Source organism: Antechinus flavipes, chromosome 5 (assembly GCF_016432865.1).
Source record: "Antechinus flavipes isolate AdamAnt ecotype Samford, QLD, Australia chromosome 5, AdamAnt_v2, whole genome shotgun sequence".
In the NCBI taxonomy this organism is placed as follows: domain Eukaryota; kingdom Metazoa; phylum Chordata; class Mammalia; order Dasyuromorphia; family Dasyuridae; genus Antechinus; species Antechinus flavipes.
The window spans coordinates 41088262-41104252 of record NC_067402.1 but is presented as its reverse complement, the minus strand read 5'-3'; the positions used below and the strand labels follow the sequence as shown (position 1 = coordinate 41104252).

Below are 15991 nucleotides of genomic sequence, written 5' to 3'. Positions count from 1 at the left end.
AAGCAATGACCATTTCATGGGGTTGTTGGGAGGCTCAAAAGAAACAATATACATAAAGCACATTAAATAATAACTTTTATTATGACATTTTTATGACTATAGCTTTTTTATGAAATCACTGCAGGGAGATGAAGTTTATGGGAGTCATTATCTCAAGTTAAAAGGACCTCAGAAACTACCCATTTCAATGTTTCTGAACAAAAAGCCCTTTTAAGAAAGAATTTTCCCTTCAAGTGAGACTAGATGGACTCTGGGAGACAAAGCTGTGAATTAGCCATGACAACTTTTTATGCTGGTCAGTCATAACCAGCACATGTCTTTGCTATGGCTACTGCTGTCCCCACACCAGAGGCCTCCCATAGCTCTCCATCAGTGGTGCTCTTCTTCCAAGGTCCATTTTTCTCCTAAATTTTATGAAAGTGGAGGCTAAACTCTTCAGAAGCCACTAAAATCAATCGTCAGATATGTTACCATGTCACTGGCTGTTCCTGTGCCCTGCCCTGACTCACTCCTCTCTCTATCCATATCCTTAAGTCAAAAGCTTGGGGTCTCTGAGAGTAAATGACAATGCTGCTCCTTTTAGTGATATCATGACACACAGAAGTAGAAATGAAACATCTAAGAACAGAAGAACTGGAAGACATGAACAAGGGAGTAAAGAGGGAATGAATGCACAACAGAAATGGTTACTTTCTGATCCTACAAAAATTCTGGTGAACTTGAGATGCTCTATGAAAAAAGTGATCCCCTCAAATTCTTGCTAATTCCTGTATATGCAGTGACCCAGTCAATGTTATTAAAGGGAGAAAGGGGCACTTATTATTCAACATTCTTATTTCTAATGTTTTGTTTTTTCACAAATTTTGAGTGTGATAATCCAGTTTAAAAAAATGTCACTTTTTTTTAGGTAGACGCTGTTTTTCTTTCAAATTCTTTAGGGTTTTGAAGTTTTTGTGAGGTGGTACCATGGTATCTGCTCTTAAACATCATATTTTAACATATGATCAAAGTTATGTGTATTCTTCATTAGAGAAAAAAATCATCTTCCTATCAGAAAATTAAGATATATGCATATACTTGATGAGCTGTGTACAGTTCAAGTGAAGCTAGATCAGAGAATGAACTGCCTTGCATTGTTTACTTCATCTTATTTTAAAAAGCAAATGCTTTTCTTCTCTAGGTTTCTAAACACTTCTCTTCCTCTCCTCAAGTCAACTTCTCGGTTCAGCACTAAGCTGCTGCTGCTGTAGTATTCTTGCATTTCCCCTAGGTGCTTTCTAAAAAATTTCATCTCAATTCATGACTTTACTTTGCAATAAGATTGCAAAAGCCGAGTAGTTTGTTTTGTCTTTTAAAGATCAGTTTGTTCCTGTGATATGCATGGAATCTAATAAAATTAAGTAACCCCAGATCAAGCCCAAATCTTCAAAGTCTGTTTTTAACCTCTGTTTGAGGAAAGAAAACACTGACTGAATACTCACCTGTCCAGTCTTCTTCAAAGCAATACAGGAAATGAAATCCCACCATGATGAGGGCATGCAGGGAAATGAGTGCTATATACATCTGCAACAAAAACACAGGAAGAAATGCAACTTCCAAACTGGAAAAAGCTGGTCTAAGTACTTTCAGATATGTGAGTATCCTAGAGATAATGGGCTGATCAGGAAAGATGCAGGAAAGAGGAGCAGGAGGAAGAAATCTTTCTAAAAGGCAAGTCTGGCCAGGGCACAGTTCTGCCAGGTAAATCTTGATCAAGATGTGGGCATCTGGCCACAGGGCTAACAAGGAAGCCTGTAACTGGCCAGGGAGTGGTTTCTCCAGTCTCTTTCTTCTACCTGTCGTGTTACAGAGAGTTCTGATTTTGTGGCCCTGGGTATACAGAGCTTAGATTTAAAGTAGGGCTGATCTTGGCATATGATTCTGGCTATTAGAGACCATTCACTATCATGTTCTATTGTTTTAAGAATGGGTTGGAAAGGTTTTAAAAAACTTCAAGCTATTTTAAATGACCAAAATGAAATTCTTTAGATTATATCACTTATTAGATCAGGACAATCTATTTTCAGGGAGACAGAAATAAAGATCTTTATGTAATGTCTAAATAGTTATCTTTGACTGGCCACAGTCCCAATTACAGTATTTAGAATTGTTATCAGTGGTTCATTATGACCACTCAATCATTTAGAAGATAGCTGACCCTTTCTGGAATTACTGCATTAGGGAGGGATGAGGAACAAAATTTCTAAAGCAAACTTACTGTAAACAGTACGAAGTACTTCTGGTTATTCTCTCCCACACAGTTATTAACCCAGGGACAGTGGTGATCCATCTTTCGAATGCATCTCTTACAAACACTGAAAAAGCAAATAGAGCTGACCTTTAAAAATAACATCACCTTATCTAAAAGGCTAAATGTAAACAAAGAGATAAAACCAAGGCACCCCAGAAACATAAATAATAATAGCTAACATTTATATAACACTTTTAAGGTTTGCAAAGCACTTTACAGATATAATCTAATTTCTTATAATCACTCTGTGAGGAGAGGGCTATGAATATATTATATAAAACATTTTTTCACTTATGTATGATACTTAAGAAAATATAAACAAATGGGAGGAAGATAATATATTTAGTAAGGTCTAAATTTCATCATTTCCAAACCACAGGCTAAAACCATTATTAGCTACCAGTCTTGTATACTTGTGTCTAATTCCTCTCTGCCAACACTACAAAGACTACTGTCTATAGGGAAGCATTTTGACTGAAGGGGCTTGAAGAGAAAATTTGGAGTTTGAAAGAGGAGCAGCAAGGAGAACAGTTCCAGAATCTATCCTTTACAAAAAAATTCTTTCATCCTCAAAATAAAAATCCATTGTCAATGAATTAAACCAAATAATCGAACTTTTGGTTCTAAGTTTTCTAGTCACTCTGCTATCTCTATTTACTTTGAACCTTTTATCCTTAGTGAGTGGCCATGGAGAAATGCCAACTGGCCCAGCAACTTGATATAAGTAGCTCAAGAGTTCAAACAAACATTCACATAAGCCTTTCCTTTTTTTTCTACCCCAGTCCTCTAAAAGGAAAAAAACATAAACACAGGAAGGGTGTAACTTCAAAAACATAAAGGTAAGTTGCACAGTCAGATAAGAAAAACAAACATACTTCTGGAAGAACAAAGAGGTGATGACAGCAGGTTAAGAGTAGTCCTTAATTATAAGAAGAAATCAGAAAAAGTCTTTCTTGCTAGGTGCAAACAAATGCTCAAAGAGGGGTTCAGTTGATAAGGAGTAGGTTGTATAGCTACAAGAGAACTACTGAATTTGGATGGTTTTTCAGTCCAATTTTAAATTGTTTAAATTGGTCTCAATTTCTATTGTAGGTGCCATGTTCATCAGTAATTAAAACATCTGTGAAACTTAGCTCCTCTATTTATCAAAGGCTGATAATAAAGATGGGGCCATGGAGTTGTTTACCCATTGCCGTAATATCCTTTTTTTTCCTGAGGCAATTGGGGTTAAGTGACTTGCCCAGGGTCACACAGTAGGAAGTGTTAAGTGAGGGCAGATTTGTACTCAGGTCTTCCTGATCTGGTACTCTAACCAACATCCTTAATTTGACAACCAGCAATGCTGAGTCATGAGAAGGGAAAGTATCTATCATCACAACTGGAAAAACAAATCAAAAGCACAGGGTGGATGAGCAAAAGCATCACTAAGGGTGGGACAAAAAAAATAGTAGCAAAAAAAATTTAATTAAAGATTGACTGATAAGAATGATTAAACACTATCATTCTAAGCAGCTGGGAGAAAAACAAAAAACAAAAAACAAACCAAAAAACCCCCAACCAAACTAAAACCAATCCCTGCCATCAAGGAGCTATATATATACTCTACTAAGTGGGAGAGAGAGCACCTTCTAGGGTTCTACATAGCAGAGGCAAGGACATCCATTTCCAAGTCTGGAACTTATTTGTATGATTAAAAAAAGGAATTTTTAATCATGTCACCTACTGGAATCAGGTGCTCTGTTTCTGAATAAACATCACCTCTCACTTGGAGGGTTATAAATGACTGTTTCAGAAGGACCTACTGCAAATGTCCCCAAATGTTTGCTGAAACCAGAGGATACACTTGGTGCAAGACCTCTGACTGATGACTGCGCTAGCACCCAGGATACCTTAGAATCAGCTGGAGTAGGGATAAGCAAAAGTTCTTAGTTTTTATTCTTGGTCTTTCAGGGTAGAAGTGAAGAGGATCTCCACAACCGCTTTCTTCCTTGTCCACTCCAAAGGTGACTCTGGCTCGTCTTACTCCACACCTCCTAGTCCCTCCTACAATCCTCTGTATACACCAACAGATCGAGCCAGCACAGAATGGTGGGAAGGGCCATTTTCCAAGCATATGCCCATAGAGTATTGGCTAACTACCTCAAGTGTTCCGCTGTCCTGACCTCAGTGCATTGACTCAAGAGTTTCAGCCCTCTACATTTGACAAGAGAATGCTTTCTACCAGAGGGCAACAAATAGGGGGAAGGACCTCCTCTATGCTGACACTTAGTGCTCAGAGCACTGACACTTGTCATCAGTAGGACTCTCTCTTCTCTTCTTATTAGTGTATAAACGGTGACCAAAATGAAGTCTAAAAAGCACTGGGAAGGTGGTGGTACCCTTAGCAGCATTAGGGAAGCTGAAAAGATGATAGTTTTAGGAAAGTTAATGGTTTTTGTCTTGGACACAGAGAATTTGACAGTACCTATGGGACATCCAATTTAAGATGTCTACAAGGCAAGGAGGGCCTGGAACTTGGGAAAAACATTTGAGTTTGCTATACGGAGTGTGTGTCCCAAAAGTGCAGTTTTAATGCATTAAAACATTACTACCAAGGTTAAAAACTGCATGAAAGCTTTTGAAACACCTTGTATAGCTCTGGGAATCATGTGCATAGATATGAGAGTTGAAACCATGGGAGTTTACAGACAGACAAAAACATAAGAGACACACAAACACACATGGATACACTGAGAACAAAGGAATTCGACATTTACTTTTCTATAAACAGAGAGTAAGTTGGTCTCTTGTCAAGTCCAATCAGATCCATGGCACTAACTCCATCTAGGCTGGTGTTTTTGGCTCTATTTAAAGGCTATGCTTTCATTCCCTCCAAACTAGGGGCCAACAAGACAAGTTTATTTCGTTCAGAATGAGCAGCTGTCAAAGAGCATTCTGTGCAGAGTGAATAAGTGATGTGTACCATCACTCTGGCTCATTTGAATCAGTGACTCTTGTTCTGACTGAGCTGATTTGTTTACCAGTGTGCTTAGCAACATCTCATCTGTCTCACAGTGTGAGAAGGCATAAAGGTGCGAAGGGAGAAAAACGCTTGTAGCTGGTGGTGACAGAATGAATGCTAGGCACAGGAGAGAAAAAAAAAATTCTACTGACACCCAAAGCTTTCATTCTAGAAATTTAACTTCTCAGTTTTGGCCTTTAAAAACATTACACTTTTGTATTTGCAAGCCTTTCCTAGTCTGTCAGAGAAAAACAAAATTAAATGATCCTACAAGAAATGCAGTCTTCTATTTTCCAATATGGTTTTGGAAACTGTTACTGGCCAAAGCCAACAATGACCTCATTTAGGTCAATAGGAAAGGAGGAGAACTTTTATTAAAATGTCTACCTGTATGTTACCTTAAGGAAACATGTCATGGTAACTTTTTAGTGATTTCCCTCATTATTCTCTTTATTAATTATATTTAGCCATGACAACAGTAAATTTGTTCTCTGTAGCGATAGTTGCCCATGTTTATAAATTTGAGTCAATTCTCTATATATGTTAGAAATGAGAAATAGTTCAAGCCATTCTCTAACTGATAAATGGTCAAAGGATATGAACAGACAATTTTCAGATGAAGGAACTAAAACTATTTTTTAGTAATATGAAAGAGTGTTCCAAATCACTATTGATCAGAGAAATGCAAATTAAGACAACTCTGAGATACCATTACACACCTCTCACATTGGCTAAGATGACAGGAAAAAATAATGATGAATGTTGGAGGGGATGTGGGAAAACTGGGACACTGATGCATTGTTGGTGGAACTGTAAACAGATACAACCATTCTGGAGAACAATTTGGAACTATGCTCAAAAAGTTATCAAACTGTGCACACTCTTTGATCCAGCAGTGTTACTACTGGGCTTATATCCCAAAGAGATCTTAAAGGAGGGAAAGGGACTCACATGTGCAAAAATGTTTTCATAGTGACAAGAAACTGGAGCCTGAGTTCATACTCATCAATTGGAGAATGGCTGACTAAGTTATGGTATATGAATGTTATGGAATATAAACAACCAGCAGGATGATTTCAGGGAGGTCTGGAGAGACCAACATGAACTAATGCTGAGGAAAGTGAGCAGAATCAGGATATCATTGTATACGGCAACAAGACTACGATGATGGACATGGCTCTCTTCAACAATGAGATGATTCAAACCAGTTCCACTTGTGCAGTGATGAAGAGAGCCATCTACACCCAGAGAGAGAACTGTGGGAATAGACTATGGACCACAATATAGCATTCTCACTCTCTATTATTTGCTTGCATTTTTTTTTCTTCAGTTTTTCTTTTCTTCCTTCTTGATCTGATTTTCCTCTTGCAACAAGATAACTGTATAAATATGTATATATATATATTAGATCTTACATGTATTTCAATATATTTAATATGTATTGGACTACCTGACAATTAGGGGAAGGGATAAGGGAAAGGAGGGGAAAATTTGGAACAAAAGGTTTTGCAAGGGTCAATGTTAGAAAAATTACCCATGCATATGCTTTATAAATAAAAAGCTTTAATAAAAAAAAGAAATAAAGCCTTTATCAGATACTTTGAATATAAAAATGTTTTCCCAGTTCATTGCTTCCCTTCTAATCTTGTCTGCATTAGTTTTGTTTGTACAAAAACTTTTAAACTTAATATAATCAAAATTATCTATGTTGTGATCAGTAGTGATCTCTAGTTCTTCTTTGGTCAGAAATTCCTTCCTTCTCCACAAATCTGAGAGGTAAACTATCTTATGTTCTTCTAATTTGTTTATGATATCATTCTTTATGTCTAGGATCATGAACCCATTTTGACCTTATCTTGGAATAAGGTGTTAGGTATGGGTCCATGCCTAATGTTTGCTATACTAGTTTCCAATTTTCCCAGCAGTTTTTGTCAAATAATGAGTTCTTATCCCAAAAGCTGGGGACTTTGGGTTTGTCAAATACTAGATTGCTATAATCACTGACTATTTTGTTTTGTGAACCTAACCTATTCTACTGATCAACTTCTCTATTTCTTAGCCAGTACCAAGTGGTTTTGATGACCATTGCTTTATAATACAGTTTTAGATCTGGTACAGCTAGGCCACCCTTTTCCCTTTTTTAAGATCTCACTGGGATACAGGTCCAGTACAAACACTGTTGGATCAAATATGCACAGTTTGATAGCCCTTTGGCATAGTTCCAAATTATTCTCCAGAATGGTTGGATCAGTTCACAACAACAATGCACTCACTAGTGTCCCCATTTTCCCACATCGCCTCTAACATTCACCATTATCTTTTCCTGTCATCTTAGCCAATCTGTGTAGTGGTATCTCAGAGTTGTCTTAATTTGCATTTCTCTGATCAATAGTGATGTAGAGTACCTTTTTCACATGACTAGTTTCAATTTCTTCATCTAAAAATTGTTCATATCCTTTGACCATTTATCAACTGGAGAATGGCTTGAATTCAATTCTCTAGATATTTTAGAAATGAGGCTTTTATCAGGAGCCTTAAATGTAAAAGTGTTTTCCCAATTTATTGCTTCCCTTCTAATCTTGAGTGCATTAGTTTTGTTTGTACAAACACTTTTTAACTTAATATAATCAAAATTATCCATTTTGCATTCTATAACATACTCAAGTTCTTCTTTGGCCACAAATTTCTTCCTTCTCTACAAATCTGATAGATAAGACTATTCTTTGTTCTTCTAATTTATTTATAGTATCACTTTTTATGTCTAAATCATGAACCCATTTTGATTTTGTTATATGGTGTTAGGTGTGGGTCAATGCCTACCTAGTTTCTGTCATACTAGTTTGCAATTTTCCCAGCAGTTTTTGCCAAATAGTGAATTCTTATTCCAAAAGCTGGCTCTGGGTTTGTCATACACTAGATTGCTACTATTTTGTCCTGTGAACCTAATCTATTCCATTGATCAACTAGTCTATTTCTTAGCCAATACCAAAATGTTTTGGTGACCACTGCTTTATAATATAGTAGATCAAGTACAGTTAGGCCACCTTCATTTTTTTTCATTAATTCCCTTGAAATTCTTAATCTTTTGTTCTTCCATATGAACTCTGTTATTATTTCTTCTAGATCTGTAAAATAATTTCTTGGGAGTTTGACTGGTATGGCATTGAATAAGCAGAATAATTTAGGTAGCACTGTCACTTTTATTATATTTGCTCAGCCTATCCATGAGCACTTGATATTTTTCAATTGATTAAATCTGACTTTATTTGTGTGGAAAGTGTTTTGTAGTTCTGTTCATATAGTTTCTGACTTGCCTTGGCAGATAACTGTCAATAATATAAAATTTTTTGGAGTCTATTTTAAATGCAACTTCTCTTTGTATTTCTTGCTGTTGGACTTTGTTGGTAATATAAAAATACTGATGATTTATGTGGATTTATTTTGTATCCTGCAACTTTGCTTTTTGTTTGACTGATTCTTGAAGTCTTATTGAGTCATTAACTTCTGTCTGTTCAATTCTAATTTTTAGTGTATCATTTTCTTCAGTTACCTTTCTTAGTTCCTTTTGTATTTGGCCAATTGTTTTGTTCATTGAAGTTTTTTTCCATTTCACAATTTTTTTTTTTTTAATGAATTGGTATCTTTTTTATATCTATTTTGTAAGGCATGATATGCTTTTTCCATTTCATCAAATCTATTTTGTAGGGAGTTATATGCTTTTCCCATCCCTTCTTGCAAAGATCTCATTTCCTTTCCCCGTTTTTTTCTCTCTTTTTATGATTCTTTATGCAATCTTCCAAGAAAGTCTGAGCACCAGCTCATATTTCTCTTTGGGGCTTGACTTGCCTTTAAGAATTTTAGGATATAAGGTCTGTTCTTCTCTCTCTCTATAAAAGCTGTCTTTTTAGTTTCTTGCTCATTTTCTTAAGGCTTGAGGTCTGCTCAATGCAAAGGAGCGACAGTTGCTTTAGTTTGCCCTGGGACAGTTTTGCCGATGGACTTCTGGTGCTGGGTAATGGTGGCTAGGTCTGGCGTTCTTCCGGGGCTCAGTGGATTACAATTTGCCTTTTGTAGCAAATCTGCCAAATCACCTTCTTGCAACCAGGACAGAGTAGCCAAGAGGCTCACAGAAGATTCCCAGTGCAGGACATACAACACTCTGACTCCTTGACCCAGCTCCCTGCCCATTTGAAACAAACCTGTTCTGAAGTTCTTCCAAGGTAACTTTTTTTCTGGGAAAAAATGTGTTGTATTCCAAATGTTTGTGGCTTCTTTTGACTCCAAAACCAGTTTAGAAGCTTAATATACTGTTGGTTTGAAAGAAGGTCAGAGGAGGCCACAGAAAATCGTATCTACTCTCTGCCATCTTGGATCCATCTATGCTGCAACTTTGCTAAAACTGTAGATTATTTCTAATGGCTTTTTAGTAGATTCTTTGGGGTTCTCTAGGTATACCATTATATCATCTGCAGAGTGATGATTTGGTTTCCCCATTACCTACTCTAATTTCTTTAATCTCTTTTTTTTCCCCTCTTATTGCCAAAGCTAGAATTTCTAATACAATATTGAATAGTAATGGTGATAGTGGGCAACCTTGTTTCACCCCTGATCTTACTGGGTATGGTTCTAGTTTGTCATTATGACGCTTGCTGATGCTTTTAAATAGATGCTACTGATCATTTTAAGGAAAAGTTCAAGAGGCTGTGGTTTCCCTGAGGCTGGTAACCTTCCACTGATGCAAAATGCACCCTCTGTGCCATAGTACAGGACTGTCAATGGTTCCTGTAGCCAAAAGAATTCCCAAACAGGTCCTCTTCTGTACAGAGCCTTCTTCCTGGGCTCAGAGTTTTTCCAGATACGCAGGACTGGCCATGCCTTGTCCTTTATTGGCAGCACTCTCAAAAAACACTGGGCCATTTCCATGCCATGATGAGGCACTTGAGGAACACAACAAACGAGATTCAACTATCCATTTGGGACATAACACTGTATATCAGGGCTTCATAAACCTTTTCCATTTGCAACTCCCCTGAAAAATTTTTAGGTGACCCCAGTATACTAGGGGGCGTGGGCGTGTGTGTGTGTATAAAATAGGTATACGCATCAAATATTTAATGATAAATCATAAAGAAATTTATTTTAAAAACAATTCTTTGGTATACATATGATTTTACCATTTATTAAAATGGAAAGCAAATTTGTATACAAATGAGGTAGATGTGTTTGTTGATTTTTACATAAAGAATTAAATTCTGGCAGAATATTTGATACCTTTTATTGTTGCCAAATTTTTTGCAATCCCCACATTCAGTTATGTTACTCCACAGGCGAACGCAACACATAATTTAAGAAGCTTTATCTACAGAACACAGGATGATGATGAGGATTTAAGCAGGGGATTGCAATAGTCTTATTGGATGGAAAACTAAGTCTGGCCAGAAGAGAATAAATTGCATTTTTAACATATTAATGTATATACATGTACATGCATATGTACATAGAGACACACACACAGAAAGGGATAAGGGAAGAAGCAAGCATTTGTTAAGGGTCCACTACGTATCAGACACTGCTAATTTTTTTTTTTTTTTTTTTTAACAAATACTTCCTCATTTTATCCTCAAAACAACCTTGGGAGGTGGATGCAGTTACTTATCCCTAATTTACAGCTGAGGTATACAGTGGTTAACTGACTTGCCCAGGGTCACAAGGCTAGGGAACATTTGAGGCTGATTTTGAACTCAGGTTTTATCCAGGTGCTACCTCGTTGCCTAGCCATCATTGAGTTTCCTATGTGCTACTTCCTGACCCAGGAGAGAAAAGCCATTTTTCTGCTGTTCAGAAAGAGTGCATACATCCCACAATTGCTTGTGAAGAGGGTATAAAAGATAACACATCCATATTCCACACATGGCTCTAAAACAAGAATCATAGAGCTGGTTCATGTCAGACCCTTGATTAATCACATAGAATGGAGATCAAAAGATTTGTTTTCAGCCATGTAACCGTAAGTCCCTGGCAGTGAGACGTGACTGTACCTGCAGTGATGGGCTCTGTCAGGTTTGATGCTGCAGCACTTTGGACACTTGTAGACTACTTGCCCGGGCTTCAACTGTAAACTTTCGATGAATTCTTTTGTGGCATTTCCTTTGGGCACTGCACCCTGCAAGCAGAAAGAAGAATTTTGATACGTATTTTGGGGAAAAGTTCCAGTGCAGTGTATTTGGCCACATAAGCTAGTCAATGACATTCATTAAGAGTGTGAGACATTACAATATGTGCTGAGGATATAAAGACCAAAAATACAATGATTACTGCTTTCAAGGACACAGATAAATACAATCAATATATCCATAAAATATGTAGAAGTATGTAAATAGAAGTAGAAGACTGACTGGACTAGGGAGAGACAAAATGGGGAGATCAATGAGAAAGCCTCTGGTGAGAGGTAATAAAGGGTTGGATGTGGGAGATGTTATAGAGGTAAATGGCAACATCTGACAACTGACTGGGTACATAGGATAAGCAGGAATAGAAGTCAGGACAACATCAAGGTTACAAACTTGAGACCAGGTTGGCACCCTAAGGAGAAATACAGAAGTTCAAAAGAGAGAAAAGTTTTGGAGGAAAAATAAGGAGTTCTGCTTAGGGAATGTTGAGCTTGAGAAGCTGTTGGTCCAGACAAAAGGAAGTTAGTGATATGGAACTGACTGGAGCTCAAAATATTTTCAGAACTGGATCTATACATCTATGAAATGATAGTTAAAGCCATTGGAGCTGATGAGGTCACTAATAAATTAATAAATACACATTTAAGTCCCCATGTTCCAGGTATTATGCTGGAGATACAAAGCTCCATCCCTCAAGGAGTTTACATTCTTGATAGAAAAAAGGCCCAGAAAAGAATCTTGGGCTATATCTATAGTTAGAGATCATGATATGAATAATGACGCAAATACAAAGACTGAGGAGAAGTCACAGAGAGATAAAAGCATAGTATCAGTCAATTAATCAATATGTATTTATTAGGTGTTACATTGCAATACTTTGGACATATAAAAAAGCAAAAACAGTCACAGGCCTCAAGGAGCTTATATTCTAATGGGGGAGACAATATGTATAAATGAGTAAATAGAACCATGGCATAGATACATATAAAAGAGATGGAAGGCAGCCTCAGAGAGGAAAATTCCCAGGACACAGGCAGAGCAACACAGTGATAAGAAGTTTAGTGCTCCCCTCTTTCTTTTTTCTGACCCAAGTACAGTGCTAATAATTTATTGACAATATCATCCACCAAATGGTAAAGGAACCAACAACTGCAATTTCTATTCCATTCTGAATTTTAACCAATAAGTTCTGTTTACTGAGGGAGGAAATAATGTAGATCTTGGGGGACATTTATCTATCTTACAATTTGTTACTAAGAAGAAAGGAAAGCCAGAGAGGGTTGGACATGAACCATAGATTTTAGGCAAACACTTTTCAAAAGATCACAAATAGCACAGGTAAGATTACAGGGCATAAAATTCTACTTGGAAATCAGGCCAGGAGGGGTAAGAAGCTAAAAAATGAAATTCTGAAAACGAAAGAAAAACAATTTTGATAAGGAAGAGAGAATGTAAAACTGAAATAGAAATAAACTGTACATAAGGACCATTTGATTTAGAAAATCATGCTTTTAAAAGAAAATTAATATATCAACACATTAAAATCTGAAAGAAACTACATTTTTATCTGGTTCAGGACATGGAATCTTGTAGACTACATTTTAAAAATCTTTAATTTAGAGATACTACTGCAGATTCATGGAAAAATCATCAAACTGTTTTCTGAAAATCCAAGAGGAAGGCAAGGGCAACAATGGAGAATGAATACAAAATTACATTATGTTTCTGTAAGAAGAATATCAAGAAGTACAAGAATTCAGAATAAGTTGAAACTGGTGAGAACAGTTAAAGAAAACAAAAAGTTTATTTTATACAGTTAGACTGAGGAAAAAGCAGGTCAAAGAAGGGATAACACCATTGCTCAAGTGGGATGAGACCATGACTAAAAGACAGAGCAAGAAAATTCATAATTTTACTTTTATTTGTACTGCACCAAGGAGAATGATATTTAGATTGGAAAGAAGGGAAGAAAGCCGTTCAAGTGATGTCAGCTCATTCCCAAGAGAAGTTTGCTGATAGTAAGAAAGAATCTTGAAGCCCCTGATAACTCCTAGACATTAGGTCCATATGAACTATGTCATGGAGAAAGGCAAATTGTCCTGATTGGGGGTGGGAGCGCCAAAAAAAGAAATTGGAATTTGGGTCAACAGGGTTCCCTATACTTCCTTTTTTTTAAATTAAAATTAAAATTTTAATTTTTTAAAATAACTTTTTATTGATAGAACCCATGCCAGGGTAATTTTTTACAGCATTATCCCTTGCATTCACTTCTGTTTCGATTTTTCCCCTCCCTCCCTCCAACCCCTCCCCCAGATGGCAAGCAGTCCTTTACATGTTGAATAGGTTACAGTATATCCTAGATACAATATATGTGTGCAGAACCGAACAGTTTTCTTGTTGCACAGGGAGAATTGAATTCAGAAGGTATAAATAACCCGGGAAGAAAAACAAAAATGCAAGCAGTTTATATTCATTTCCCAGTGTTTTTTCTTTGGGTGTAGCTGCTTCTGTCCCTCTTTGATCAATTGAAACTGAATTAGCTCTCTTTATCGAAGAGATCCACTTCCATCAGAATACATCCTCAAACAGTACCATTGTTGAGGTATATAATGATCTCTTGGTTCTGCTCATTTCACTTAGCATCAGTTCATGTAAGTCTCGCCAGTCCTCTCTGTATTCATCTTGCTGGTCATTCCTTACAGAACAATAATATTCCATAACGTTCATATACTACAATTTACTCAACCATTCTCCAATTGATGGGCATCCATTCATTTTCCAGCTTCTAGCCACTACAAACAGGGCTGCCACAAACATTTTGGTACATACAGGTCCCTTTCCCTTCTTTAGTATCCCTATACTTCCTAACAAAAATTCTAAAATGTCTTACTAAAACATTCTAAACATTCTAAAATGAAAGCTTGGTTTCATCATGAACAGGGCATGCCAGATGAACTTCATTATCTTTTTTTGATAGGATTATTCCTAATCACAAGAATGCTGATAATGATAGTTTACTTAAATTGTAGCAAAGATTTACACAAAATCTCTCATGATACTCTCATGAAGAGAAGATATGTAGCTAGGCAGTCATATAATTAGGTAGATGTAAGACTAGATTCAAAGAGTAGCTGTTAATGATTCAGTATCATCTTAGAAAGAAATAAAGCGGATTATCCCAGGAAATTATGTAAGTCAATCAGTCAATAAGCATTTTTTTTTTTTTTTTGCTTGAGGCAATTGGGGTTAAATGACTTGCCCAGGGTCACACAGCTTGGAAGTGTTAAGTGTCTGAGGCCACAATTGAACTCGGGTCCTCCTGAATTCAGGGCTGGTGCTCTATCCACTATGATATAGCTGTCCCACAAGCATTTATTTTTTAAAAAAATATTTCATATTTTTTCCCCAGTTACATTTAAAACAAATATTTTTTACATTCGTTTTTAAAGTTTTTGAGTTCTAGGTTCTCTCCTTTATTCCCACCCACAGTTAAGAAACCACATGTGAAGTTATGCAAAACATTTCTATAAAAGTCATGTTGTGAAAGGAAACATAGCTCTCCCACTCTAATGAAAATAAAAATTCCCCCTCACCACCCCCCCCCCCAAAAAAAAAAAAAAAAGGAAAGGAAGAGGGAATGCTTCACTCTGTTTTTAGTTATAATCAGTTTATTCTCTGGGTATGGATAGGTTTTTTCATCACAAGTTGTGGATTATTGTATGGCTGAGAGTCATTCTGGTCATCCCTGGACATTGCTATTACTTTGTATATAGTACATTTCACTTTGCCCATGAAGGATTTTCCAGGTTGTTGCTGGTTTTTTTCCCCCCCCCCCACTCCTAAAAGCACCTTGCTCATCATTTCCCAGAGAACAATAATATTCCATCATAAACATACCACACTTTATTGAGCCATTTCCCAACTGATGGGCATCCCTTTAATTTCTAATTTTTTTTTATTCTGAGAAGAGAGCTGCTATGAATATTTTTTGTATGTATAGATCATTTTCCTTTTTTTTTTTTTTTGAAATCTCTTTTGGTATTCATGCCTAACAGTGGTGTTGTTAGGTCAAAAATATGCATGAATTTATAGCCCTTTGGCATAGATCATATCTTTTGATCATTTATCAATTGGGGCATGGCTCTTATTTTTTATAAATTTGATTCAGTTCCTGTCTATGCTTGAAAAATGAGGCCTTGTGAAAAAAATCTGCTTCAAAATTCTTTTCATAATTACTTTTGCTAACTATATCTCCCCCCATTCTCTCTCTTTTCACCCTATCCCTACGCAAGTGTTTTGTTACTGACCATTTCCTCCCCCAATATTCCCTCTCTTTATCATCCTCCCGCCATTTCTCATTCCCCTCTTTATTTTCCTGCAAAGTAAAATACATTTCTTTACCTCTATTGAGTATGTTATTTCCAATTTGAATCAATTCTGATGAGAGTAAGGTTTACTTACTCTCCTCTTCCCCTCCATTGTAAAAGCTTTTACCTGACTCTTTTTATGGCAAATAATTTGCACCATTCC

At 36.6% G+C, this 15991-nt stretch overlaps 1 protein-coding gene across 2 annotated transcripts in view; it reads right to left on the bottom strand.

Moving 5' to 3' along the window:
- Positions 1-15991, bottom strand: part of ZDHHC3 (zinc finger DHHC-type palmitoyltransferase 3) — a 75247-nt gene that overhangs the window by 14784 nt on the left and 44472 nt on the right. For both annotated transcript variants that reach the window (XM_051961885.1, XM_051961884.1), the window contains exons 3-5: positions 11330-11454; positions 2258-2354; positions 1482-1563 (exon numbers count right to left, since the gene is read on the bottom strand). In XM_051961885.1, coding sequence (XP_051817845.1) covers positions 1482-1563; positions 2258-2354; positions 11330-11454 — 304 coding nt within the window. The remainder of the gene's footprint in view (positions 1-1481; positions 1564-2257; positions 2355-11329; positions 11455-15991) is intronic.